The sequence below is a fragment of the Lampris incognitus genome, chromosome 13 (genome assembly GCF_029633865.1).
Source record: "Lampris incognitus isolate fLamInc1 chromosome 13, fLamInc1.hap2, whole genome shotgun sequence".
NCBI lineage: Eukaryota > Metazoa > Chordata > Actinopteri > Lampriformes > Lampridae > Lampris > Lampris incognitus.
Genome location: NC_079223.1, coordinates 26,924,660 through 26,951,858, shown reverse-complemented (window position 1 = coordinate 26,951,858; position 27,199 = coordinate 26,924,660). Strand labels below are relative to the sequence as shown.

Below are 27,199 nucleotides of genomic sequence, written 5' to 3'. Positions count from 1 at the left end.
ACATATTAATCCATATCAAATATTTAATTACACCTAATTAAACAATGGATAATAGTTAGCTCTGTATTTTAGCACCTATTGTTTTCTCTTCTACATTTATCATGTAAGTTCCTTCTTCTTTTCTTTTAGTAGCAGACTTGACACATTTCCTGTGTGGGCAACATTAGATTTGAATACTTGGCGGGTGAAAAATAGCATACAGAGGAGCAATTACAGAATGCTAACAAAATAAATGGCTGTTGGTCCAAAAATGCCAACAAAAAGCATCAAATATGGCATTTTTTTAACATAAAAAAAGACAGATAACCACTTTAACCCACAATCTGTATATATGTCCGATATCAAACAGATATCAACCCAGTTGTAAGACAGACATTCCAGCTCACCTAGAAGGATCTGCAGAGCGTTGGTGTGCAGGTCCAGAGCGTCTGTCTGATGCTCCATCACATCCATTTTCTCTGTTTCCTGGTTGTAGAAGCTATAGACGCAGGAGTACGCCAGAACCTGCAGCAGGACCAGAGTTACACCTCCACAGGTCTGACAGACAGCCAACAACACACAGTCTATCTGAACCCTAAATGACCTGTTTCTAATTTCCTTTCATTTCCCTGACACCAGAATCACAATGAGAGAAACAGTAGAAGAAGAACTTTAAGGCCGTGAGGTCAAAGGTCAGAGGTACAGCACCCGACCCCAGATGAAAGTAATGACATGTTTGATTCTAGAATGAAGTCATTACAGGTCACCAGTTTGGCATCATTTCCAAACCATAACACTGTATTAATCTACATAATTCAACGGGTCCACATCTATTCTCAGACTCTAAAACAGTTATAACAATAATGTATTATATTAATCCCCATTAAGATTTCTAAAATATAGGGCGTCCGGGTGGCATAGCGGTCTAGTCCGTTGCCTACCAACACGGGGATTGTGGGTTCGATTCCCCGTGTTACCTCCGGCTTGGTCGGGCATCCCTATAGACACAATTGGCTGTGTCTGTGGGTGGGAAGACGGATGTGGGTATGTATGTGTCCTGGTCGCTGCACTAGCACCTCCTCTGGTCAGTTGGGGTGCCTGTTTGGGGGGGAGGGGGAACTGGGGGGAATGGCGTGATCCTCCCACATGCTACGCTCCCCTGGCGAAACTCCTCACTGTCAGGTGGAAAGAAGCGGCTGGCGACTCCACATGTATCGGAGGAGGCATGTGGTAATCTGCAGCCCTCCTGGATTTACTCAGAAGAGTGGGGTAATTGGGCAAGTACAATTGGAGAGAAAAATGGGGAAAAAAGATTTCTAAAACATATAATAAACATATTTTGACTTGTGAATCCACAGAGATGTTCTCTTTGTGTTTGCACAGTAGCTGATGTCAGGTTGACCATCAGAGCAGCTGGAAGAGATTCAGTGTTTGCTCAAAGACACTTCAGCAGTAGTCTGTTTGCTGTCAGAGGAAACAAAAACCAGATCCATGAATCTTGCATTTGTTGAGTTCTGACTGATACATGGGAATCATTTCTGTCATTTTGGAGTCAGCTGTTTTCTTTGAGAGTGCTAAACTAGCGCTGGGTGACAACATTATTATAATTTCTGATTGAATACCACAATATTGCAGAAAGATGAATCAGTTCACCTGGACACAAAGTTTGTTGAGAGAAACGTTTCATCCCTCATCTAAGTGACTTCTTCCGTCTCAACTGAATGCAGGTATCCCCACCCTTATAAGCAATACAGTGGCATAACGACCAAAAACAGTGATCAGTTTCATATGCAAATTACTGTGACCATTAACTAGAGTCATAATGGTTATGTGTACTATTCACAGAGGACTGGGGAATAGTTGCAATCACAGCATTGTCAGATGGCGACAGATATCTTATCCCCCGCCCCGCTCAGGGTTAGTCGTTCCCTCTTCACATAGATGACAGCCATTCAAACCAGCTTCCTCCCTATCAAGGACGTGCACATTCTCATCCTTCTAAAGAGTGGCCACTGGCCTGTAGATGGGTGTAGACTGCAGAATCCTGGCCTGACTGCGCATTTATCATTTAGAACCACTTCTCTGACATCATTGCCAAAAACAATAATAATGTACGTACTTTATCCCCCCATGGTAGTAGCTTCTGAATTTCTACCAGGGCCTGCAATGAATCTGCCTCCTTCTTCAATGACGAAATTCAGAAAATTAGACAGGCAGCCAGTGCCTCTGTACTAGGCATTGTCCCTGTGTCCACCTAAAATCAATTCAACTAGCATGTCACAATTTGATCCCATCAACCATAAAAACTTGGGGGACATTATACAACATTTGAAATCCTCCTCCTGCTGCCTTGATATTTTGCCAACAGGCTTTTTCAAAAATGTTTCTAATTGCATGTCCTCAGATCTTCTACAAATTATCAACACATCTCTTCTCTCAGGACTCTTCCTTGTAGGCCCTGAAAATGGCAGTCATCAAGCCACTCTTAAAAAAAGAATAATCTAGATAATTCACTAATGAACAGTTATAGGCCCATATCAAACCTCGCGTTTCTAAGGAAAATAATTGAAAAAGCTTTTTTTCCCAGCAGCTAAACAAATTTTTGGCACTAAACAACAGTTTCAATGTCTTCCAGTCAGGATTCAGACCACACCACAGCGCTGAGACTGCCCTTGTTAAGGTCTTTAATGACATCCACTTAAACACAGACAGTGTCAGAATCTCAGTCCTGGTATTATTGGATCTCAGTGCTGCATTTGACACAGCTGACTACAACATATTACAAACCCCAATTCCAATGAAGTTGGGAAGTTGTGTAAAACGTGAATAAAAACAGAATACAATGATTTGCAAATTCTTTTCGACCTATATTCAATTGAATACACTACAAAGACAAGATATTTAATGTTCAAACTGATAAACTTTATTGTTTTTTGAAAATATTCATTCATTTTGAATTTGATGTCTACAACATGTTCCAGAGAAGCTGGGAAAGGGGCAACAAAAGACTGGGAAAGTTGAGGAATGCTCAAAAAACACCTGTTTGGAACATTCCACAGGTGAACAGGTTAATTGGAAACAGGTGAGTGTCATGATTGGGTATAAAAGCAGCATCCCCGAAAGGCTCAGTCGTTCACAAGCAAGGATGGGGCGAGGTTCACCACTTCGTGAACAACTGCGTGAGCAAATAGTCCAACATTTTAAGAACAACGTTTCTCAACATACAACTGCAAGGAATTTAGGGATTTCATCATCTACAGTTCATAATATCATCAAAAGATTCAGAGAATCCGGAGAAATCTCTGCACAGAAGCGGCAAGGCCGAAAACCAACATTGAATGCCCTCGACCTTCGACCCCTCAGGCAGCACTGCATTAAGAACCGACATCATTCTGTAAAGGATATTACCACATGGGCTCAGGAACACTTCAGAAAACCACTGTCAGTTAACACAGTTCATCGCTACATCTACAAGTGCAAGTTAAAATTCTACCATGCAAAGCGAAAGCCATATATCAACAACACCCAGAAATGCCGCCGGCTTCTCTGGGCCCGAGCTCATCTGAGATGGACTGACGAAAAGTGTGCTGTGGTCTGATGAGTCCACATTTCAAATTGTTTTTGGAAATCATAGATGTCGTGTCCTTCGGGCTAAAGAGGAAAAGGACCATCCAGATTGTTATCAGCGCAAAGTTCAAAAGCCAGCATCTGTGATGGTATGGGGGTGTGTTAGTGCCCATGGCATGGGTAACTTGCACATCTGTGAAGGCACTATTCATGCTGAAAGGTACATACAGGTTTTGGAGCAACATATGCTGCCATCCAAGTGATGTCTTTTTCAGGGACGTCCCTGCTTATTTCAGCAAGACAATGCCAAGCAACATTCTGCACGTGTTACAACAGCATGGCTGCGTAGTAAAAGAGTGTGGGTACTAGACTAGCCTGCCTTCAGTTCAGACCTGTCTCCCATTGAAAATGTATGGCGCATTATGAAGCACAAAATACGACAATGGAGACCCCGGACTGTTGAGCAACTGAAGTCGTACATCAAGCAAGAATGGGAAAGAATTCCACCTACAAAGCTTCAACAATTAGTGTCCTCAGTTCCCAAACGCTTATTGAGAGTTGTTAAAAGGAAAGGTGATGTAACACAGTGGTAAACATGCCCCTGTCCCAGCTTTTTTGGAATGTGTTGCAGGCATCAAATTCAAAATGAGTGAATATTTGCAAAAAAACCCCCAATAAAGTTTATCAGTTTCAACATCAAATATCTTCTCTTTGTAGTGTATTCAATTGAATATAGGTTGAAAAGGATTTGCAAATAATTGTATTCTGTTTTTATTTACGTTTTACACAACGTCCCAACTTCATTGGAATTGGGGTTTGTACTAGACCGACTGGAAAACTGGGTGGGACTTTCTGGCACAGTACTAAACTGGTTTGAATCCCACTTAAAGGACAGAGACTACTTTGTGTGTATAGGTAATTGCAAATCTGAGTGTACAAAAATGACCCATGGAGTTCCCCAAGGCTCCATTCTGGGTTCGCCTCTGTTAACATCTATATGCTACCACTAGTCCAGATTATGGAAAACAACAAAACATGTTACCATAATTCTGACATGACACACAAATTTACATAACCATATCACCAGGAGACTATAATCCCACACAAGCACCGAGTAAGTGCATTGAATAAATCAATGACTGGATGTCTCAGAATTTTCTTCAATAAACAAAGATAAAACTGAAGTAATTGTCTTTGGAGCCAAGGAAGAATGACTAAAAGTCAGCACTAAGCTACAATCAGTAATGTTAAAAACCATGAACCAAGCCAGAAATCTTGGTGTAGTCATGAACTCAGACCTGAATTTAGATAGCCACATTAAAGCAATTATAAAGTCAGCCTAATATCACCTGAAGAATATCAGAATTAAAGGATTTGACTTCCGGCATATCGATCAATGGAGTACGTCGTGACTCTTGGGGCCCCTGCAAAAACTTTTAAAAATGCTATCCCAGGCACACGTTTGGCATTTTTTCGGTGTTAGTTTTTTCCAAACACTTAAGTATTTGTCTTCTGGTCGACTAAAATGTCTTCGAAAAATAAAACCGGGTGCACTTAAGCGGCACAACAGCAGCTGCCTGCTCCGCACACTTCGTCCCTGCCTCATAGTGGCTGCTCTCCCTGCTCGGATGACACTGCTGCACCAATTGGTGATATTCTATCCCTCGATTTCAAGGCTGAGCTGCTCTATTCTCCGCAATAAGATGACGATTATTTTTAAAACTGAGCGTCAAGCCGCCTTAACCGAGAATTTAACATCCATCAAGATGAAGCTACAAGTAGTGAAATCAGAGTTATCTGGTAGCATCATGAAGATTCAGTCTGAAGTGCAAGCTCTGAAAAATAATGTTGGTGAAATGGAAACCTCCCTGTCCACCTGCGGCGATGACATCGTCACGCTTCAGGCCAAAGTGGAGCAGCTGTCAGCCGAACTGGTAAGAGTGGACAATAAATACAAGAGCTTGAGGCAAGATCACGGCGCAATAAGGATACTGGGAATTCCAGAGGACTCACCCATCTCCTCCACTGCAGCAGCCACCATCGCCACTCTGCTAAACTTGAAAAGGAGCCCCTCTTGGACCTCGCTCATCGCACTCTCCAGTCGAAGCCGGAACCAGTTGAGCGCCCTTGTCTCATAATCGCTCGACTACATTATCACACGGACTGTGTCGATATCCTGCAGCGAGCCAGAGCCCAACAACCGATCAAGATTGGGGATATGTCTATCTCTATCTTTCCCAATCACACTGCGAAGACTGCCCGCGCCTGGGCTGTCTTCAATGATATCCGACGCCAGCTCCGTGAGATTTCGGGGATACGGTTTGGTCTGCTATACCTGGCACATCTCCAGGTTACATATAACGGTGCAGAGAAGGAGTTTAAGTCACAAAAAGATGCCAGCGCATTTATTAAGACACTAAGTGAACTGAGGAAAAATATATAATGCTTATGATGTAACGTTACCACTCAGGTAGACAATTACTAACTCTTTACTCCATATATAGTTTGTGGGTTTTTATTTTTACCTTTTTATATGAGCAACAGTCTGTGGGTATTACTTTTACAGTCTGATTTTCATTCCTTTTTTTTCCTATTCTGTGGTCTTTGTTTTACTTCTTCATATACAGACTGTGGGCTCTTCTTGCTTCCAAATAGGCAGGCTGTGGTCGTTGTTTTTACCTGCTGATAAAGGCTGCGAGTTTTATTTTTGCCTGTTAATGTGCAAGCTGTGCTTCTTTTTTTGCCTCTTCATACAGATCGTGGCCTTTGTTTTTGCTTCTAGATAGAATGGTTGAGGTCCTTTGTTTTTTACAGTGTTTTTATTTTCCCTCTTTAAATACAGTCTGAGGTTTTCACTCTTACTATCTTATATACAGTCTGTTGTTTTTACCTTATACAGTCTGAGGTTATTTTCACCTCATTATAGAGTTTGTGGTAATTGTCACCCCATTATACACAGTCACTGGTGATTATTTTTACTTTTTTATATACTGTTTGTACTTTTTACTTTTGTGTGAATTTTTTACTTGGTGCCTTGCTGTTTATTATTACTAGGTTTTGCAGGAGCCCAAACCTTAATCACTGACAGGTCAATACCTGTAAGCATATCTGTTAGGGATTTGACTCCTTGTGGAGTTAGCACTGGGTTCTCCACCATTTGTGGAGGGGGGCATGGTAAGTGCTGTGGTGGGAGGGGGTGGGGCAGTTTGGTGTTTGAGCTGATCTGTCTGTTAGATGTTAGTGCTCGTTTTTTCTGTGCTTGTTTGTCTTGCTGTGTTTTTCTTTATTTTTAATCTTTTCTTCTTTTACCCTTCTTTTGCCAAAGAGGAGGTTTATGGATGTGGTGAGGGAAGACATGCAGGTGGCTGGTGTGACAGAGGAAGACGCAGAAGACAGGAAGAAATGGAAACGGATGATCCGCTGTGGCGACCCCTAACGGGAGCAGCCGAAAGTAGTAGTAGTAGTTCTTTTACCCTTTCTAGAGGGGCGTGGGTGGGGCCCCACATTCTTTTTCCTCTTATATCTAAATACTAAATATATGGCCACTAATATTAGTAATTCAGGAATCCCTCATAGTGGCTCTTCTGTGGGGTTTGTGAGCTGGAATATTAAAGGCATGGAGAGCCCAATTAAGAGATCGAGAATATTTACTCATTTAAAATGACTTAAAGCTGATCTAGTATTTCTGCAGGAAACCCATATGCGAACCAAGGACCAGGTCAGATTAAAATGCCCCTGGGTCTCTGAGGTGTTTTACTAAAATTTCAACTCTAAAGCCAGAGGGGTGGCCATTTTAGTTGGTAAGTCAATTCAGTTTTCAGCTTCCAAAGTTATATCTGATAGAAATGACAGATATTTAATAATTTCAGGCACACTGTCTCATATTCCCATCCTATTAGTTAATATTTATGCCCCAAATTTCAACGACCCACGCTTTATGAATAAGCTGTTTGAGCGTCTCCCATCATTGAATAATAACCTGCTTATATTCGGAGGGGACATTAACTGAGCTCAATCTCAACCGCTCTAACACACAAACCCTGACCCCATCCTTAATGTAGAGGACAGTTTCTGATTTCATGTCTAAGAATGGTTGCATTGATCCTTGCAGATTCTAAAACTTCCACACCAAGAAATATTCTTTTTTTTCCCACAGATGCATCAGTCTTTCTCTCGTATTGATTATTTTTTCATTGATGCCAAACTAATCTCCAAAGTGTTGACTGTTAATTACCATTGTTATTTCTGATAATGCCCCTCTTTAGATATCCAGTTCTCCTCACAACCTCAGTACTCAGTTTCATGGAGGTTCAATACTTTGCTTCTCTCAGATGACAGATTCAATAAATTCATAGCAGCTGCAATTGATCAGTTTATTGCTACTAATCAAAACGAGATGGAACCAGTTTCTCGCTCACTGTTGTGGGAATCACTAAAAGCATACCTTCGGGGTCAAATTATCTTCTACTCTGCACATTTGAATAAAACCTGTCAAGCCAAACTGCAAGAGCTCTCTATTAATATTAGTTATTTGGACCAACAACTTGCTACTTCTCCCTCTCCCAGTTTATTCAAATGCCGTGTTGAATTGCAGACTGAATTTGATCTCATGACAACCACTGATGCAAAGCGCCTTCTTTTACGCTCTCACGCCACATACACTATATGGACAAAAGTATTGGGACACCTGGCCATTACACCTACAGGAGCTTTTATGACATCCCATTCTAAATCCATAGGCATTAATATGGAGTTGGTCCCCCCTTTGCAACTATAACAGCCTCCACTCTTCTGGGAAGACTTTCCAAAAGTTTTGGAGTGTGTTGTGGGAATTTTTGCCCATTCATCCAGAAGAGCATTTGTGAAGTCAGGCACTGATGTTGGATGAGAAGACCTGGCTTGCAATCTCCGTTCTAGTTCATCCCAAAGGTGTTCGATGGGGCTGAGGTCAGGGCTCTGTGTGGGCCAGTCAAGTTCTTCCATACCAAACTCACCCAACCATGTTTTCATGGACCTTGCTTTGTGCACTGGGGCACAGTCATACTGGATCCGAAAAGGGCCCTCCCCAAACTGTTCCCACAAAGTTGGAAGCATGGAATTGTCCAAAATGTCTTGGTATGCTGAAGCATTAAGATTTCCCTTCACTAGAACTGAGAGGTCTAGCCCAACCCCTGAAAAACAACCCCATACCATTATCCCTCCTCCAGTAAACTTTACAGTTGGCACAATGCAGTCAGGCAGGTAATGTTCTCCTAACATCGGCCAAACCCAGACTCATCCATCAGACTACCAGACAGAGAAGCGTGATTCGTCACTCCACAGAACACGTTTCCACTACTCCAGAGTCCAGTGGCAGCGTGCTTTACACCACTCCATCCGACGCTTGGCATTGTGCTTGGTGATGTAAGGCTTGCATGCAGTTGCTTGGCCGTGGAAACCCATTCCATGAAGCTCCTGGTGCACAGTTTTTGTGCTGATGTTAATGCCAGAGGAAGTTTGGAACTCTACAGTTATTGAGTCAACAGAGCGTTGGCGACTTTTACGCACAATGCGCCTCAGCACTCGTTGACCCGCCTGTGTGACTTTATGTGGTCTGCCACTTCGTGGCTGAGTTACTGTTGTTCCTCAACACTTCCACTTTTCAATAATACCACTTACAGTTGACCATGGAATATCTAGCAGGGAAGAAATTTCATGAACTGACTTATTGCAAAGGTGGCATCACATGACAATACCAGGCTTGAATTCACAGAGCTCTTCAGAACGACCCATTCTTTCACAAATGTTTGTAAAGGCAGACTGCATGGCTAACTGCTTGATTTTAGCCCCCTTTGGCAATGGGTCTGAATGAAACATCTGAATTCAATGATTAAGAGGTGTGTCCCAATACTTTTTTCCATATAGTGTACTTCCGAGCACGGTGATAAGGCAAGCTGCCTCCTGGCTCATCAACTATGTCGACAGGCAGCTTTGCGTATGATCCCTCAGATAAAAGACTCACTTGGCACACTGCATAGGGAGCCCACCGTCATTAACTCTATATTTTGCGCTTTCTACTCTTCTTTATATAAATCTGAATCTCCGTCTGACACCACTTAAATGCACTCTCTTAGATAGTCTCAATTTCCCCATGATAAACCCAGTTATTGTTAAAGAACATGAATCACCATTGACAGTAGAGGAAATCACCCTTGCTATGAATAATATGCAAAATAATAAAACTCCTGACCCCGATGGACTTCCAGTTGAATGTTTTTAAAGAGTTCAAGATAAACTGGCCCCGCTGTTGCATTCTGTATATAATGAATTGCTGCAGTATGGTTCTCTTCCTCCAACTTTAAGACAATTAGCCTCCATAAGTCTGCTTCTAAAAAAAGACAGAGACCCAAATCTCTGCAGCTCATACAGATCTCTTTCCTTAATAAATGCGGATGCTAATATCCTTGCTAAGGCCTTGGCCCATTGCTTGGAAAATATTCTCCCAACTGTTGTCTCAGATGAGCAAACCAGATTTATAAAGGGGCACCAGCTGTTCTATAGTGTCCGTACCCTCTTGAATATTATCTATTCTAAAACTTCAACAACCCCTGAAGTAGTGATCTCAGTTGATGCTGAAAAAGCATTCGACAGGGTTGAATGGGATTACCTTTTTACTGCATTAGTAAATTTGGGCTGGGAAATGTATTTATTTCGTGGATACGTCTCCTTTATTCGTCCCCACAAGCTAGTATCACCACCAATGGCATTCAATCCAGTTTTTTCACCTTATCTCGCAGCACCTATCAGGACTGTCCCTTATCCCCCCTATTATTCGCATTAGCAATCGAGCCCTTATCAATCTTTCTGAGATCTTCTTCCACTTTCACTGGGATATCATGTTTGGGCATGGAACTTACGCTTTCACTTTATGCTGATGATTTGCTGTTCTATGTCTCAAATCCAAACCACTCTATACCAGCAATTCTCCCTGGTTTTCAGAGATTTGGATCATTTTCGGGCCATAAAGTAAATATCTCCAAGAGTGAATGCTATCCTATTAATGCTTTGGCAATACAACTCAATCAGTCTGATATCCCTTTCAAATTGAGTCCCTCTGGCTTTAAGTATCTGGGGATAAATTTAACCAGGAAACTGACCACACCTTTTTCGGCTAATTTCGCTCCTTTGGTGTCTAGAATTAAATCTGACCTTCAAAGATGGGAACGTTTACCTCTGTCTTTGATTGGCAGAATTAACACAGTTAAAAATGAATATTTTGCCCAAATTTTTATTTCTGTTCCAATGTCTCCCCCTATTTCTGCTGAAACATTTTTTTTTAAAACAATTATAAGTTCAGAAAATTGTCTCACTTTACTGTAATGCAGCCTTTAAGACCAGGGAATGATAACATTTAAGTTATATCACCATATTACCAGAACCACAATCCCACAACACAAATTTCCAGATACTGACCAGATCTACACTGAGCCTTAACTGTCTGTGTGACGGAGCCGGCTGGCTGCTGTCAGTGAAATGGCATCAGTGAGTTGCGTACCTTGCGGGCCTGAGTGAGGACTTTGCAGGCATCAATGACGAAGGTCAGAGACTTCATCTGAAGAGCTTCATTGATGGAGGACACTTTGTTCTCGAGGTTAATGGCGAAGTCCTTCACAGGGACAACGGCATTAACAGCAAGCAAACAGTCTTTCCATTCAGAAGATTTCAATTAGAAAGGATTATTTCATTACTATTATCAAAAAAATTATCCTTTATGTGGACATGGATGGTTTGCAAAGCCCCACCCTGCTTCAGATTAATACAGTTCCACACATTCCCAACTGGAAGCTGACCAGTAAAACCAGTTTTCTTCTGTTGGTTACTGGGAACTGACCAGGACAACCACAGCCTTCCACTGTTGGTTACTGGGAGATGACCAGTATAACCACAGTCTTCTACTGTTGGTTACTGGTAGCTGACCAGTACAACCACAGCCCTTCTACTCTTGGTAACTGGGAGCTGACCAGTATAACCACAGACTTCTACTGTTGGTTACTGGAAACTGATCAGTACAACCACAGACTAATAGTGTTGACCATTAGAAAACACCTTTGACAACATGACTTTAAATGGTAGCTACTGGCAGCTCAGTTTCAGTACAACCAGTGTGGTTACTGGGTTTGTATGTAGGTTACTGGTGTGTAAGGTGGTAGCTACTGTCAGTGAGGTACCTTGGCCTGGTTGTAGAAGGTACATCTCTCATTGTAGTCTTGGAACTTCTTCTCCTGACGAGCTGCTTTACTTACCTGGAGAAAAAACACACAAAAAAGTAGAAATACACAAGGTTTCAAAATGACACCAGCCTGAGAGCTACTGACACAAACTGATAACACATGAATGAATGAAGAAATAAACAAACACAGAAAATAGACAGACAAATGAATGAATGAATGAATGAATGAATAAATGAATGAATGTAAAGGCTACCCGGTAACTTAATGCTTTGGTCATGATTTGATTCAACAGAATCATCAATCAGAATACTAAACAGATGAACTCCGAGTGACCGATTTTTCTTTCAAAATGGATCTTGAGTCACAGAACACAAACCAGACAGATGATTCTTATAACAGGATGTTTTTTCTGGATCAAGTTTTATTCAAAATATTATCAGTAGTTTTATTCACAGTACTGGGAACAGACCATCGCTGAGCAGTTGTAGTAGTCTTTGTGGGTTGGTTTCCATGGTTTAAGACACCTCCAACAGAAACCGTGGTTACACTTGGCACAGGTCATACTGAGGATAGACAGACAGACATACAAACAGGAGAGAGAGGGACAGTTAATATTACCATCATACTCACTGGAACATCTCTTCTCAACAGAGTCAAAAAGCTTTTAACAGACTACAAATCCAAACCTATCCAAATCATTTTCAATATTCTTGATGTTTTGGTCTGGAAGATTATTTACAAAGAGACGTTTTTATCCATACATCTATGCTTCCTTCAGGAGCTTAATAGTTTGAATACAGCATGTCTCAAGTCAAAATGAACCCTGTCCTGATTCTGATTATTATTCGATCAAAATGTTGATCTATGAATAAACACACTGTGGAAATGTTACAAACAAAACACCCACCCACACACACACGTTTTCTGTGGATGTGTTCATCTGCTACTACCCCTTCTCCTCCTCATGCTACTTCTACTAACAATCACAGAAAGAATAAAATAATAACTTGCCCCTGTTGTTTGAGTCTAGTTTGACAGATTGGGTGGATTTTACTCATCTGTCATTTGAAACGATTTTATTCTCTGGTCTTAAAAGGAATTTGGATCTCACTGACACTCCCTGATTAAATGAATGAATGAATGAATGCATGTAAAAAATAGACGACAGATGGATGGGTGATTGGATGAATGAATGGATGGATGAAAGACACTTAAGATCTGATCAATTTGATTGGTTCATTTGTTTGGCCTTTGCTAATTCCTTAATGTTTGCTATGAACTTTGTACGGGTTTGTAAAACTGCTTCACGATACTGATTTTCCGGCTAACTCCACAGATGTGAAGAAGAGTTCCTGTGACCCGCCGAGTCCAGAGGTTCTGGGGTGACTACGTACTGCAGACAGCCTTCATTCTTCTCAATCTGAGCCTGGCAGCTGGGGCAGCGTTTGGAGATGAGCTTGGCCAGATGTTTGCTCTGAGCCTCTGAGCTCATACCTTCATAGTAACCACCATCATCCATCCACTGAGACATGTGACTACAGCTGGCTGGATAGTGGGCCTGCAGAGAGACAGAGACACGGAGACGGACAGAGAGAGACAGACATACAGAGAGAAAGACACAGAGAGACAGACAGAGAAAGAGAGTCACAGACAGAGAGAGACAGACAGACAGACACAGAGACATACATAGACAGACAGACAGAGAGGCTATGACTTTTAAAATAACTTACTTACATTACATTATAAAGATCCTCCATTCCTGTCATGTAAACATAAACTGGTAAGCCAAAAAAACAATAAAATCTCAGGCATCATTACTGTGGCTCAATCAAATTACAAAAAACTTCCGTCTCATACACTCCTACATCCACACACACACACAAACACACACACACACACACACGACAATAATAAATTAAAAATTAAGAACAAGTGAATATTCATACCTTCATCCATTCCCTAAGTGAACATAAAACCTGTGTTAACCCCAAGAGAGCCCTGAAAAAGTCCAGATTACTGGTCAGGGTGTAGAAGGCATGCTCTATCCTCAGACAAGCTGCCACCAAACCCTTCAGACTCTGCACCACATCAGTCCAGCCCTGACCTAACATCTTATTCTTCCTGGTCTTCCAGATCGCTAGCTTAGCAGTTCCATACAAAAAATGACTAGGACCATAAGCAGTCTTTTTCTTACTGTGTATTTAGGCCCAAAAACAAACAAGGGGACAGAGAATTTCTCTCCCTAAGCTTCCACGCATTCCTGCAGTACTCTAAAATAAGACCAATAATCAAGGACAAGAGACCACTAAATGCTCTAATGTTTCCCTTTGTGTATAGAAAGGACATTCCTCCCCAGTGTTGGATCCTGGTGAGCGCTGTGTCTGTTCATGGCTATTGCTCCATATCCTCCACTGGAGGTCAGCCATCTGTTTCTCAACAGGAGGCTTATACAGGACCCTCCACCTGCCTTCAGGGGTACAGTTTGAAGCAAAAACCTCAGTCCACCTCGACTCCTTGACTTCACCCAGAGAGTGAAGGTCGAGTACCTTCACACAGCTGTAATAAAACTGCTTCTTCCCACAAGAGCTGAAACTACCCAGCACTGGTGTATTCAGGGAAAGAAGCAGTCCACTCCCCTCCTCACCACGCCTCAACTGCAGGACCAACGATCAGGGAGGGAAAACGTACTCATTGTCACCGTTCCATTGGTTAGCTAGAGCACGATTTTCAGCAAATGCTCTTAGTGGCCCAAACAGGGACTGCCAAGACTTCCTCCACAACCCTCTCTAGCACACTGGAGGACCTGATGTTGATGACACCAGTAAGTGTTTCCATTGATGTTTTTGTAAGATGGTCCAGTTTAGTAATGCCAGCCTCAACAAACTTAGCCCTTACTGGGGCAGAGGAAAAGGTGGTATTCGCAAGGGCGTCATTATAAAACAGCAGCTCCTCAAAAAGCCACATTCCTGGTCTAGGGTCAGGAGTTCGTGTGACCTTCAGCATCTGCCCGGCTTCGAACACCGAGTTGTAACAAGGTGTAAGTCCAGTCAGGTCAGCTTCAAATGATCTCAGCAGAAAAAGTTGTTTATCTAGCCCAAGCCGGCCGGCTTTCATAAGAAGCAGCTGTTAGGTCAGGTGACTCGGCCGTACTAAATTGTCCCAATCTGTGAATGTGTGTGTATGTGTCAGCACTGTGATGGCCTGCCTGTCCAGGGTGTCTCCCCGCCTGCCGTCCAATGACTGCTGGAATAGGCTCCAGCATCTCTGCGACCCTGAGAGCAGGATAAGTGGTTAAGATAATGGATGGATGTTTGTCACCATTTTTATAGATTGGAACCACCTTAGTATTTGTATTTTATCAGGAAAAACACCTGTTTGAAAATATTTATTACATATATAAGTAAATGGTTCAAGGACACAATCAATTACCTCTTTTATTAATGACATATCAATAGCATAACCATCAGTGGATTTTTTATTCTTTCTTCTCACCACTTCTACCACATCACTCTCACAGACTCCACCCAGGAACATTGAATTTCTGTTGTCAAATACAAAATCAAAATCAAAACTACTGTCTTCATCTGTAGGAAGGTTAATTTCCTTTGCCAAATTTGGGCCTACGTTAACAACCCCGGTGTTCTATAGATGCAACAAATTAATATGTTTTTGAATCTTCCCACCTTAATTTTAATGGTTACACATTCCATCAAATTGTCAATAGCAGCTGTCATATTATCAATAACCCTACATTTAAGAACAGACATCACAAATAAGGCAACTTCCCCTTCCCTTTTATTGACCCTGTTTTGCCAAAACATTTTGTAGCCCTCTAATCCTGCCTGCAGTTCGTTATTATCACTACATCAAGTCTCTGAAATTGCTATTACACTAAACCTTTGCTGAAACTGTTGACCGTAATCTTTAATTTTGGAGAAGTTACTATAGAGACTCCTACTGTTGAAATTAATCACCAAAACCCCTCCATTTCCACGTTGGACGTGAACTTGTTTTCAGAATAATATTCACAATTAATGATAATGTTCTGGTCGAAGTGGGTCTTGGGGTCAATGTCATGTTCTAACTCATAAAATTTGTTATCACTAAAGTCAAAAGACTTAAAATCTGTATATTCACCCATTTTCTTATACGAGATTTGTCACTCACAAACAAACATTGCCTGTTACAACACTACTAAAATAAATTTATGATATTTCCCCACTGTTCTACCATAATATTCATCATTATTCATATATAGTGTTCAAGTTATTTCATGTCTCTGACGGCTATAACTTTGGCCTGTTCTGGTGTCCCATTCAGTCTTATCATTACCTAACAATTCCTTGTCCAAGTGTCCTGAATTCGTTTTTCCTTTCTCAGGATTCTAGCTTGTCTTTCAATTTCAGCATTTCTCTTTGTGAGATGCTCATTTACATATACCCCTGTGCCCTTCAGGTTTTTTTTTTTGCATGCTTTAGCGCCTCATTTTATGTTTTCTGCTCACAAATCTAATGATGAAGTTTGGCCTGTTGTTTTGTTTTTGGGGTATGATGTGACAAGCAGCTATATTGTTACTGTCCATAGGAATGTCTTTGTTATTGAAAAACTTAATGACTTGCTGCTCCAGTGTGTACAATTCACCTCTTGGCGTATCCTCTCCCCGTTTGTCACCTGCTGTGATCTGTGCGTATATGCGGTGAGTTGTCTCAAGCCCAGATATCACGAGGTCATCCATCCTTGCGTACTGTTCCAAACCTACTTTTCTTTCAAGCTCTTCAATTTCCTTGTCTTTTTCTCTGATCACAGCCATCAGTTGTCGCACTTCATCAATTAAATCCATTAGGCCGATCTGTTGTTTTGCCACCACCTTACTTAGCTCCTCTGACATGAAGTTCAGAGACTTTTTGAGCACTTCCATTGCTTCAGCTAGTTTATTGGTAGCCATTTCTTTATTCTTGTTAATTATGAGAGCGCTTGAACGAATTAAACAACTTCTGAATTCATTCAACAACTGAATTTATTAGTGCCACAGCTTTTAGAAAGAAGCTGTTTTTCAGCCTCTTTGTGTGTGTACGGATTGATCTGAAGCACCTACCTGATGGGAGGGGCTGAAACAGATGGTTTTCAGGGTGTGTAATATCTTTTACGATGTTCTTAGCCCTCCTCATACAGCGAGTGTTGTGAAGATATTATTATTTTTATTTTTTTTTAATTTATTTCTGATTTTCCCCTTTTTTCTCCCAATTTAGTGGCCAATTGATCCCTATTTTAATTCAAACCCCCACCCTCGTATTGCATGCGTTCGCCAACTGCATCTCTCCGGCCGGCAGTCTCGAAGGAAAGCGCCTCCCCACTTTCGTGACAAGGCGAATCCAAGCCGAACCACTGTTTTTCCGACACACACAGAGACGCATTCACATGACGAACACAAGCCGACTCCGCCCCCCTCCCGAAGACAGCGTTGCCAATGATTGCTGCTTCATCGAGTCCGGCCATAGTCGGATCTGACGAGACCGGGGCGCGAACCCCAGTCCCCAGTGGGCAACTGCATCGACACCAATCCGACGCTTAGACCGCTACGCCACCGCGGACTTGTGAAGATATTATAGTGAAGGCAGCTCAATGCAGACAATGTCTTGTGCTGTTTCCACAACACGCTGGAGGGCTTTTTTGTCAGCTTTGGTGTAGCTGCTGTACCAGGCTGTCATACAGTTCGTTAAGATGCTCTCGATGGGAACACCTATAAAAGTTGATAAGCAGCTTTTGGGGGAGGTTGGCTCTCCTTAGCCTCCTCAGAAAATAAAGGCATTGTTGAGCCTTACCCACCACTGCCGAGTTGTCAGCTCAAGAGAGGTCCTCTGTGATGGTGATTCCCAGGAACCTGGAGCTGGGGACTCTCTCCACAGCCTCTGTGGTGATGTGAACAGGACTGTGTGTGATCCTCTTGAAGGTCCTAAAGTCCACGATAATCTCCTTGGTGTTTAAGACCAGGTTGTTGTTAGCCCACCACGTTGTCAGGTTCTGAACCTTCTCCCTGTATGCCGCTTCATCGTTGTCTGATATGAGCCTGATGACTGTCGTATCATCCGCAAACTTAACAATAGTGTTTGAGTTGTGGATGGCTTGGCAGTCATGTATGAACAGTGCATAAAGGAGGGGGCTCAGCACACAACGCTGGGGGAGGCCAGTGCTCAGGATGAGGGTGAAGGATGTGTGCCTGCCCGGTATTACAGCCTTGGGGCGGTTGATGTTGAAGTCCAGTATCCATTTGTTAAGGAGGGAGTTAGTCCTAGTTGTTTGGTATGATGGTGTTAAACACCGAGCGGTAATTAATCAAGAGCATCTTAACATAGGTGTTGGATCTTTCCAGGTGAGACAGGGCTGTATTTAGAGCCACACAGATGGCATCCTCTGTCGATCCGTTTGCCTGGCAGGAAAACTGGTGTTGGTCTAGATCAGCTGGGACACTGTCTTTGATGTGGGTGAGTACCAGTCGTTCAATGCATTTTGAAATGACAGGGGTGAAAGTGACTGGCCGATAGTCACTGGGACAGGTTACCACAGGTATTTTGGGAATAGGCACGATGGTGCTGGATTTGGGGCATGCAGGGACTGTGCATAAGGATAGAGAGAGGTTGAAAATGTGTGTGAATACCTCTGCTAGCTGGTCAGCACAGGCCTGGAGTACACACCCTTGTACACCATCAGGTCTCACTGCTTTCCCTGTTCCGCCACACCTCTGGAGTGTGTAGAACAAGGGTCTGTGTCTCTCCCAACAGTTTGAAAGTGACTGGGGTTGGTTACTGTCTTTGTCAAACCGAGCAAAGACGTTAAGTTCCTCTGCAGTAGTCCGCGGTGATGTAGCGGTCTAAGTATCGGCTTTGTGTCGATGCAGTTGCCCACTGGGGACTGAGGTTCGCACCCCGGTCTCGTCAGATCCAACTATGGCCGGACTTGATGAAGGAGCAATAATTGGCAACGCTGTCTTCGGGAAGGGGGTGGAGTCGGCTTGTGTTCGTCACATGAATGCGTCTCTGTGTGTGTCGAAAAAAGCAGTGGTTCGGCCTGGATTCGCCTCGTCACAAAAGTGGGGAGGCGTCTCCTTCGAGACTGCCGGCCAGAGAGATGCAGTAGGCGAACGCATGCAGTACGAGGGTGGGTGTCTAAATTAGAAAAAATAGGGATTGATTGGCCACTAAATTTGGAAAAAAAAAGGGAAAAATCAGAAGAAAAAAAAAAGTTCCTCCGCAGTGTTGGTAGTGTTGTTGGCTGGTGTATGCTGTGTGTTATTTACCATTTTGTAATCTGTGATGGTCTGGATGCCTTGCCACATCCTCCATGGGTTGGAGTTACTGTTGAAGCTCTCCTCCATTCGTAGTTTGTAGTTGTGTTTTGCAGATCTGATACTTCTCTTAAGGTTCATTCTGGTAACGCCGTAGGCTGAAGTGTCGCCTGATATAAAATCGTGTCTCTTGCCCCGAGCAGCCATTTGACTTCGCTGTTCATCCATGGTTTCTCATTTGGGTACACTCAGAACCTTCTGCTAACGGTGACATTGTCCATGCAGTAGTTAATGTATGACAATACAGATGAAGTGTAACCTTCCAGGTCTGTCTGATGGGCAAATATATTCCATTCTGTGTGTTCCAAACAGTCCTGGAGTTGAGAGATGGCTCCCTCAGGCAAACTTTAACTGTCCTGCTGGTCAGCTTAGCAAGGGCTTTGTGTGCTGGGACAAGAAACAAAGAGAGGTGGTCTGAATGTCCAAGGTGGGGGTGGGGTATGGCCATGTTGGCGTCCTTTATGTTGTATAGACATGAACTAAAGTGCTTTTCCCCCAGTTGTGCATTTGACATGTTGATAGAATCTGAGGAGCACATTTCTGAGGTTCATTTGGTCGAAGTCCCCAGCAATGATGAAAACTTCATCAGCGTTCTGTTGTTTACTGATGGTGTCATGCATGTGTCCATGCGCTAGCTTAGCAGTAGCCTGTGGTGGTATGTATCTGGAGATGTATAGAAAAATAATTTGGAAAACTGAATCCTAAAGCTTAGAAACTGTGGAAAAGTTAGGAAAATTATGGAAATATATTGTTGAGCAGTGTCAACACACTATACGTTCACATCACATTTTGGCATGGTTTCGTACCTTAAGTCATCTCAAATATTGCAATGCTTCTTGTGAAGAATAATTATCTCTAGAGTAAAACAACATATTTACTGTGGGCTGACTATCAACATATTTGACTATCAACACAAATAATACTGAACACCAACCAAAACCCTCAAATCTAGTGAGGAGATTTACGATCTGGGAGAGGTATCGAATTTTGAAATACAGAATATATCTGAGCTGCTGAAATAGGGCCCTGTGATGGACTAGCGGTCTGTCCAGGGTGTCTCCTCGCCTGCCGCCCAATAACTGCTGGGATAGGCTCCAGCATCCCCACAACCCTGATTGGGATAAGCGGCTTGTACATATATATATACACTACCGTTCAAAAGTTTGGGATCACCCAAACAATTTCGTGTTTTCCATGAAAAGTCACACTTATTCACCACCATATGTTGTGAAATGAATAGAAAATAGAGTCAAGACATTGACAAGGTTAGAAATAATGATTTGTATTTGAAATAAGATTTTTTTACATCAAACTTTGCTTTCGTCAAAGAATCCTCCATTTGCAGCAATTACAGCATTGCAGACCTTTGGCATTCTAGCTGTTAATTTGTTGAGGTAATCTGGAGAAATTGCACCCCACGCTTCCAGAAGCAGCTCCCACAAGTTGGATTGGTTGGATGGGCACTTCTTTGAGCAGATTGAGTTTCTGGAGCATCACATTTGTGGGGTCAATTAAACGCTCAAAATGGCCAGAAAAAGAGAACTTTCATCTGAAACTCGACAGTCTATTCTTGTTCTTAGAAATGAAGGCTATTCCATGCGAGAAATTGCTAAGAAATTGAAGATTTCCTACACCGGTGTGTACTACTCCCTTCAGAGGACAGCACAAACAGGCTCTAACAGGTACTATTTAATGAAGACGCCAGTTGGGGACCTGTGAGGCGTCTGTTTCTCAAACTAGAGACTCTAATGTACTTATCTTCTTGCTCAGTTGTGCAACGCGGCCTCCCACTTCTTTTTCTACTCTGGTTAGAGCCTGTTTGTGCTGTCCTCTGAAGGGAGTAGTACACACCGGTGTAGGAAATCTTCAATTTCTTAACAATTTCTCGCATGGAATAGCCTTCATTTCTAAGAACAAGAATAGACTGTCGAGTTTCAGATGAAAGTTCTCTTTTTCTGGCCATTTTGAGCGTTTAATTGACCCCACAAATGTGATGCTCCAGAAACTCAATCTGCTCAAAGAAGTGCCCATCCAACCAATCCAACTTGTGGGAGCTGCTTCTGGAAGCGTGGGGTGCAATTTCTCCAGATTACCTCAACAAATTAACAGCTAGAATGCCAAAGGTCTGCAATGCTGTAATTGCTGCAAATGGAGGATTCTTTGACGAAAGCAAAGTTTGATGTAAAAAAAATCTTATTTCAAATACAAATCATTATTTCTAACCTTGTCAATGTCTTGACTCTATTTTCTATTCATTTCACAACATATGGTGGTGAATAAGTGTGACTTTTCATGGAAAACACAAAATTGTTTGGGTGATCCCAAACTTTTGAACGGTAGTGTATATATAGTTTTTTTTTCCGAAACTGTCAATGGTGTTGTTATAAGTGCTCAACTAATGAGGAGTGGAATATCAATACAGATACAGGAAAAACTTATTTTTTTAATACATTGCAGTACAGGCCTGTATCGTGCATCGCGCACTCATCAGCTGCCGCGACTGATGAGTTATTTCATCCCACAACACAAGCACCATGGCCAAGGCACACAACCCCTCACCACAAACGAACATCTCCAACTGCAAATGCTGTGTTAAGGCATCGTAGCCTCTTGAAGGAAAATGCCAAACAGAGGGAGTCATCTACCAGGCATCGGTGACAAGAGAAGACAACTGCAATGTGGACACTTACGTGGGATTAACAGAGGGCCTTTTTGAAATTAGGTTTAACCCCCATATGAGTAGCTTCAGAAATGAACATGCAAAAAATGCAACGGCCTTAAGCCACCACATTTGGTCATTGGTAGACAAGAATATCAGTTATTCTGTCTCATGGAAAATCCTTGCAAAGAATAATGCATATTCAGTTAGAGGTAAAGGATGTAACCTGTGCTTGGCAGAAAAGAATTTTATTATTTGCAGACCTGATATGTCCACCTTGAATAACTGAAACGAATTGGCCACTAGCTGTAGACACCGAAAAAAATATCTCCTTTGCAACTATAAGTAAAACGTCTTGATTACCCCCCCCCCTTAGATGATACACATATGACATTTATTAGAGGTTTTTTTTAAAAATATTTTAACTGCCAGTCATTCCAACTGTGCCCCAATACGACCCCACTATATGATTCACATAAATTACCTTGTTATATTTTAAATATACGCCATTTCAAAAGTGCCCTGGTCCCTAAATGTTTTTCAAAACAAGCCCCAGCCCCTTAACCCATCGGTTGTAATGTTTTCTACCCCTCCATTGGTTGCTGTGCATCAAATATACCTAACCCATTGGTTGCTATAGTTTAAATGTTTCCTCATCTGATTGGTTGCTGTCCAACCGAAATTAGGGGCGTGATGCTGGGCAACGTAAACTGTATGATTCTTTGTTGAACCACATTAGCAGCTGATGAGTGCGCAACGCACGAAACAGGCCTGTACTGCAATGTATTAAACTTTTTTCCTCTATCAGTATTGATATTCCGCTCCTCATTAGTTGAGCACTTACAACAACACCATTGACGGTTTCGAGGGAAAAAAAACGGCATATATTTATATATATATCCATCCAAATAGTATGTCCTTTCCTCGAGTAGCTTTATTGACAGCTGATGATTGCTTATATGGCCTGAAACAGGCTTGTACTGTCTCATAAAGAATTTACTTGACTCACTGGATTTTATATATATAAAACACACACAAACACACACACACACACCAAACCACAAACTGTGCTACTTCTAAACATCCACGATGACTCGCTGTACATCACTGTAGTTAAACAACCAGCACACTACAATCACAAGCATGCACATCACCGCTTATTTCACCTGTATAAGTAAATTCTAGTGTATATATCTGAAGATTGTTGTGTTGTTATTCTCTGTTAAGTATACTGTGAGAGCCATGAAACCAGAGTCAAATTCCATGTGTGTGCAAACTTATACATGGCCAATAAATCTGTTTCTGATTCTGATTAACCAGAGCCTGTTGAATGTGGAATTTCTCCCCTTCCCTAGCCAGTGTCGTTGGGGACATTGTCAGCTCGGTGGTACAGTGTCCTGATGACTCCTAGTTTGTGCTCCAGTGGATGTTGAGAGTCAAACCTTAAGTACTGATCAGTTTATGTTGGTTTACGGTACACATCAACAACCAAATGTCCCCCATCACCAATTGCAATTTAACAGTCTAAGAAGACTAACCTGTCATTTTCACATCCTCCCTGGTGAACTTGATGTGGTTGTCCCACAGGTACGTCCTGAGATTTAATCTATTTTTTTTTTGGATTTCCCCTCCCTTTTTTCTCCCCAATTGTACCTGGCCAATTACCCCACTCTTTCGAGCCGTTCTGGTTGTTGCTCCACCCCCTCTGCTGAGCTGGGGAGGGCTGTAGACTACCACATGCCTCCTCTGATACATGTGGAGTCGCCAGCCGCTTCTTTTCACCTGACAGTGAGGAGTTTCACCAGGGGGATGTAGCACATGGGAGGATCATGCTATTCCCCCAGTCCCCCCCCCCCACACCCCCAAACAGGCGCCCCGACCAACCAGAGGGGGCACTAGTACAGCAGCCAGGACACATACCCACATCTGGCTTCCCACCCGCAAACACAGCCAATTGTGTCTGTAGGGACACCTGACCAAGCCAGAGGTAACACGGGGATTCGAACCGGCAATCCCCGTGTTTGTAGGCAATGGAATAGATCGACATGCTACCCAGATGCCTGTGAGATTTAATTTTAACCCAGGTATTGTCCACATATCTGAATCAATGGTTAGGTGGTGCCCCTGGATAGGACATCAGAGCGCTCTTTTCCACTTCCTTCACTTACAAGTTGGCAACTATGGTGAAACTGGGGAACCTATAGCACACCCATGTTTCTGCCTATAGTACTGTCCCCTGTATGTGAAATACATGGACTGAAGACACAGCTTCAGCAGCAGACACACTTGGTCAGTGTTAAGGTTGGTCCTATTACTAAGGGTGGGGTCATCCTGTTATTTCATACTGACTACCCCCACTACTTCAGCAACAATAACACACGTGAAGAAAGACATATCATAAGAGACCATTGTTTCATCTGCCTTCTTAATGATGTCCCTCACCTTATTCACAAAATCCCTTGTGTTCTGAATGTGATGTTCATTACTGCCTACAAACAGGTTAAGAATAGATACCAGAAACTTGGAGATGTTATCGGTCACGCTGTAATGGTACATCTGTTTCTTTTCCTATTTGTAATGTTCCTGGTTCAGAATAAACTCATTCACTGTCTTAACTTCACTGCCTAGGTTTGTCTTTGCTGTTCTCCCAAACGTCTGATAAAAATCTAAGGGCATTTGCATGTGTGACCTCTGACCTCAGGGAAGTTGCAGCTGAAGCAGGAGGACCAGCCACACTTGGAGCAGGTTCCCATGCTGCCCATATTCTCCTTGCAGAGGATCTGGTCGCAGCCCTGTGGGTTTGTGCACCAGGTAAGGTTGGAGCAGCACTCCACATAGCCACGCAGCAGAGCGCCTTCATACTGCAGAACAGAGAGAACACACCATCAACAACAAGTTAAATCTATGCATAATTTTATACTGGTAATGCACCAATACTGGTATGGAATATCGGGCCAATACCAGGTTAAAATGGAGTATTGTGTTGAAGATTTTACCAAAGACTAAAATTTGATACCGAAAGAGTAACATGTCATAAATAAAAGCAAAATGGTTTGATTTACTGCATTTTTGCCACACAGAAGCCAGTATTTCTTTAATGCTGGGGGGGGGGGGACTGATTCTATCCAGAGGTGTAAAAACCAGGTCCAGAAAGTAAAAGTCCAAACCATGTATTTCCTCTACTCATGCACTACACCAGCAGATTCTAGTCAACACCACTCCTCAACTAGGTAGGGATTTGAACTGGCGATCCCTGTGTTGGTAGGCAACAAAATACACTGCTATGCTACCCGGATGCCCGCCACCAGTCTTTGAGATGGCTTTTTGCCTGGTGGGAGAGACCATGGACAGCGTCGAAAACATGCTGCCTCCATCCAATGGGAATGACGGGCCGGGGCTGACCTGTGGAGACATCGTACAGGAGCGTGGTACCAGTGTCATCCAAAGCCACGTCCTCTAACTGCAGTCCTGTGACATCCATCCTGAAAGCCCACGTCTGGGTCGGTGGCCTGGTCAGCTGCCATACAGGCGTAGTCAAGTCCCAAGCGGACAGCCCCCGTGATGGTCCGGGTGAGGCAGTCAGCAACGAAGTTTTTTTCCCCAGCAACATCTTGTATGTTCGTGGTGAACTCCAAGATGTAGGAGAGCTGTCGCTACTGGAGGGTGGATCATGGCTCAGCCACCTTGGCCATGGCGAACATCAGTGGTTTGTGGTCCACAAACGCTGTGAACTGCTGGGCCTTGAGCAGGGATCGGAAGTGTTGAATGGTGAGATAGAGGGCGAGGAGCTCCCAATCGCAGGTGCTGTACTTCCGTTCACTGGGGTGTAACTGTAGGTTAAAGAAAGCGAGCAGCTGCCAAGTGCCATTCACCCACTGCTCATGCACTGCACCAACTGCATAGTCTGAAGTGTCCATCGTAATGGCGATCGGAACCTTGGGTGACGGGTGCACCAGCATTGTAGCAACAGCCAGAGCAGTCTTAACATCCACAACCGCCTTGTCCCTCTCTGTGGACCAGTTCACAGTGTGTTTGGTGGCCTTGCCTTTCAGGGCCTCGTACAGGGGTCGCATGAGTTGAGCAGCACGGGGGATAAAGTGGTGGGAAAAGTTCTTCATGCCGAGGAACTCCTGCACTGACTTCACCGTAAGAGGTCACGGGAAGTTCACAACGGCGTCTACCTTTGACGGGAGGGGTACTGCCCCATCTTTGGTGACTCGGTGTTTGAGGAAGTTGCTGATGGACAGCCCAAACTGGCATTTGGCTGGGTTGACGATCAGCCCGTGCTGGCTGAGCCACTCAAAAAGTGTCTGGAGGTGAGACAGGTGCTCTGCTTTGGAGGTGCTGGCAATGAGGATGTCCTCTAGATAGATGGAGATGAAAGGCAAGTCCCATAGTACTGAGTCCATGAGGCGCTGGAATGTCTGCGCAGCATTCTTGAGGCCAAACGGCAAGCGCACGAATGCGAACAGTCCAAACGGGGTGATCACCACCATTTTGGGGACATCCAGCGGGTGGATGAGGTCCACTTTGGAAAAGATGACTTTCCCAGTCAGGTTGGCAGAAAAGTCCTGGATGTGTGGAACTGGGTAGCGGTCCAGTGTCATTGCATTGTTGAGTCAGTGGTAATTGCCGCACGGGTGCTACCTGTCGCCAGTCTTCAGGACAATATGGATGGGTGTAGCCCACGGGCTATTCGAGGGGTTGAATGATGCCGAGGCATTCCATATTCTCAAACTCCTGCCTGGCGGTGGTGAGCTTGGCTGGGTTGAGGCACTGAGCCCGAGCATAGGCCGTTGGCCTAGGCTTGGCGGTGGATGATGAAAAGGTGGGCTGCGTAACCAGGAACTCAGCGAGAAGCCGAGAAACTTGTCTTTGTTGGAGAGCATGCCAGACAGTCTGGATTGAGTCTGCTCCACTGACAGTGCACGCATACCAACAGAAAGTAACAGCGTCGATCAAGCGGTGGTGTTTGACATCCACCAGCAGTCCATAGGCACATAGGAAATCCATGCGGAGGAGGGGGCCAGCCACTTTTGCCGTGACAAGTTTCCAACCAAACCACTGTCTGCCAAAACACAGCGCTTCCCACCACACTGAAAACTGCATGGAGTTTGGCACCGCTTGAACCTGTGTCCAAACTTGGTGTGGTAAAAACAAGCTGTGGTCCCACCGCCGTTGAGGAGCTGTCAGTGATGGCAGTGTTGGCCAAAGCAGCCCATACCTGAGAAGCCAACTGTCGCAAAAACAGCTGGACAAAGAGGAAGTCAGGCTCGTGCTCTCCCAGGAGATCCAACATTCTGTCCATGAGTTCAGATGGCTTACTATCACCAACACCTTGTAGAGAGAAGAGCCGGCCCGCTCAGCATCAGAAAGTTAAAAAAATTTCAACAGGTGAGCCTTGAGTGTCTTGTATTTATCCTGCTGCAGAGGATTTTTGAG

General features: G+C 43.4%; 1 protein-coding gene across 6 annotated transcripts in view; it reads right to left on the bottom strand.

Annotated features, from left to right (window-relative positions):
- The window catches only part of LOC130122616 (cullin-9), a 268,978-nt gene that overhangs the window by 4,763 nt on the left and 237,016 nt on the right, over positions 1-27,199 (bottom strand). For 3 of the 6 annotated variants that reach the window (XM_056291554.1, XM_056291555.1, XM_056291558.1), the window contains 6 exons: positions 24,454-24,618; positions 13,151-13,314; positions 12,226-12,319; positions 11,754-11,828; positions 11,081-11,191; positions 387-504 (listed from right to left, as the gene is read on the bottom strand). In XM_056291554.1, coding sequence (XP_056147529.1) covers positions 387-504; positions 11,081-11,191; positions 11,754-11,828; positions 12,226-12,319; positions 13,151-13,314; positions 24,454-24,618 — 727 coding nt within the window. Of the gene's footprint in view, positions 1-386; positions 505-11,080; positions 11,192-11,753; positions 11,829-12,225; positions 12,320-13,150; positions 13,315-24,453; positions 24,619-27,199 lie in introns of those variants that run through there. The other 3 variants (XR_008811248.1, XM_056291556.1, XM_056291559.1) reach the window with 3 other exon arrangements.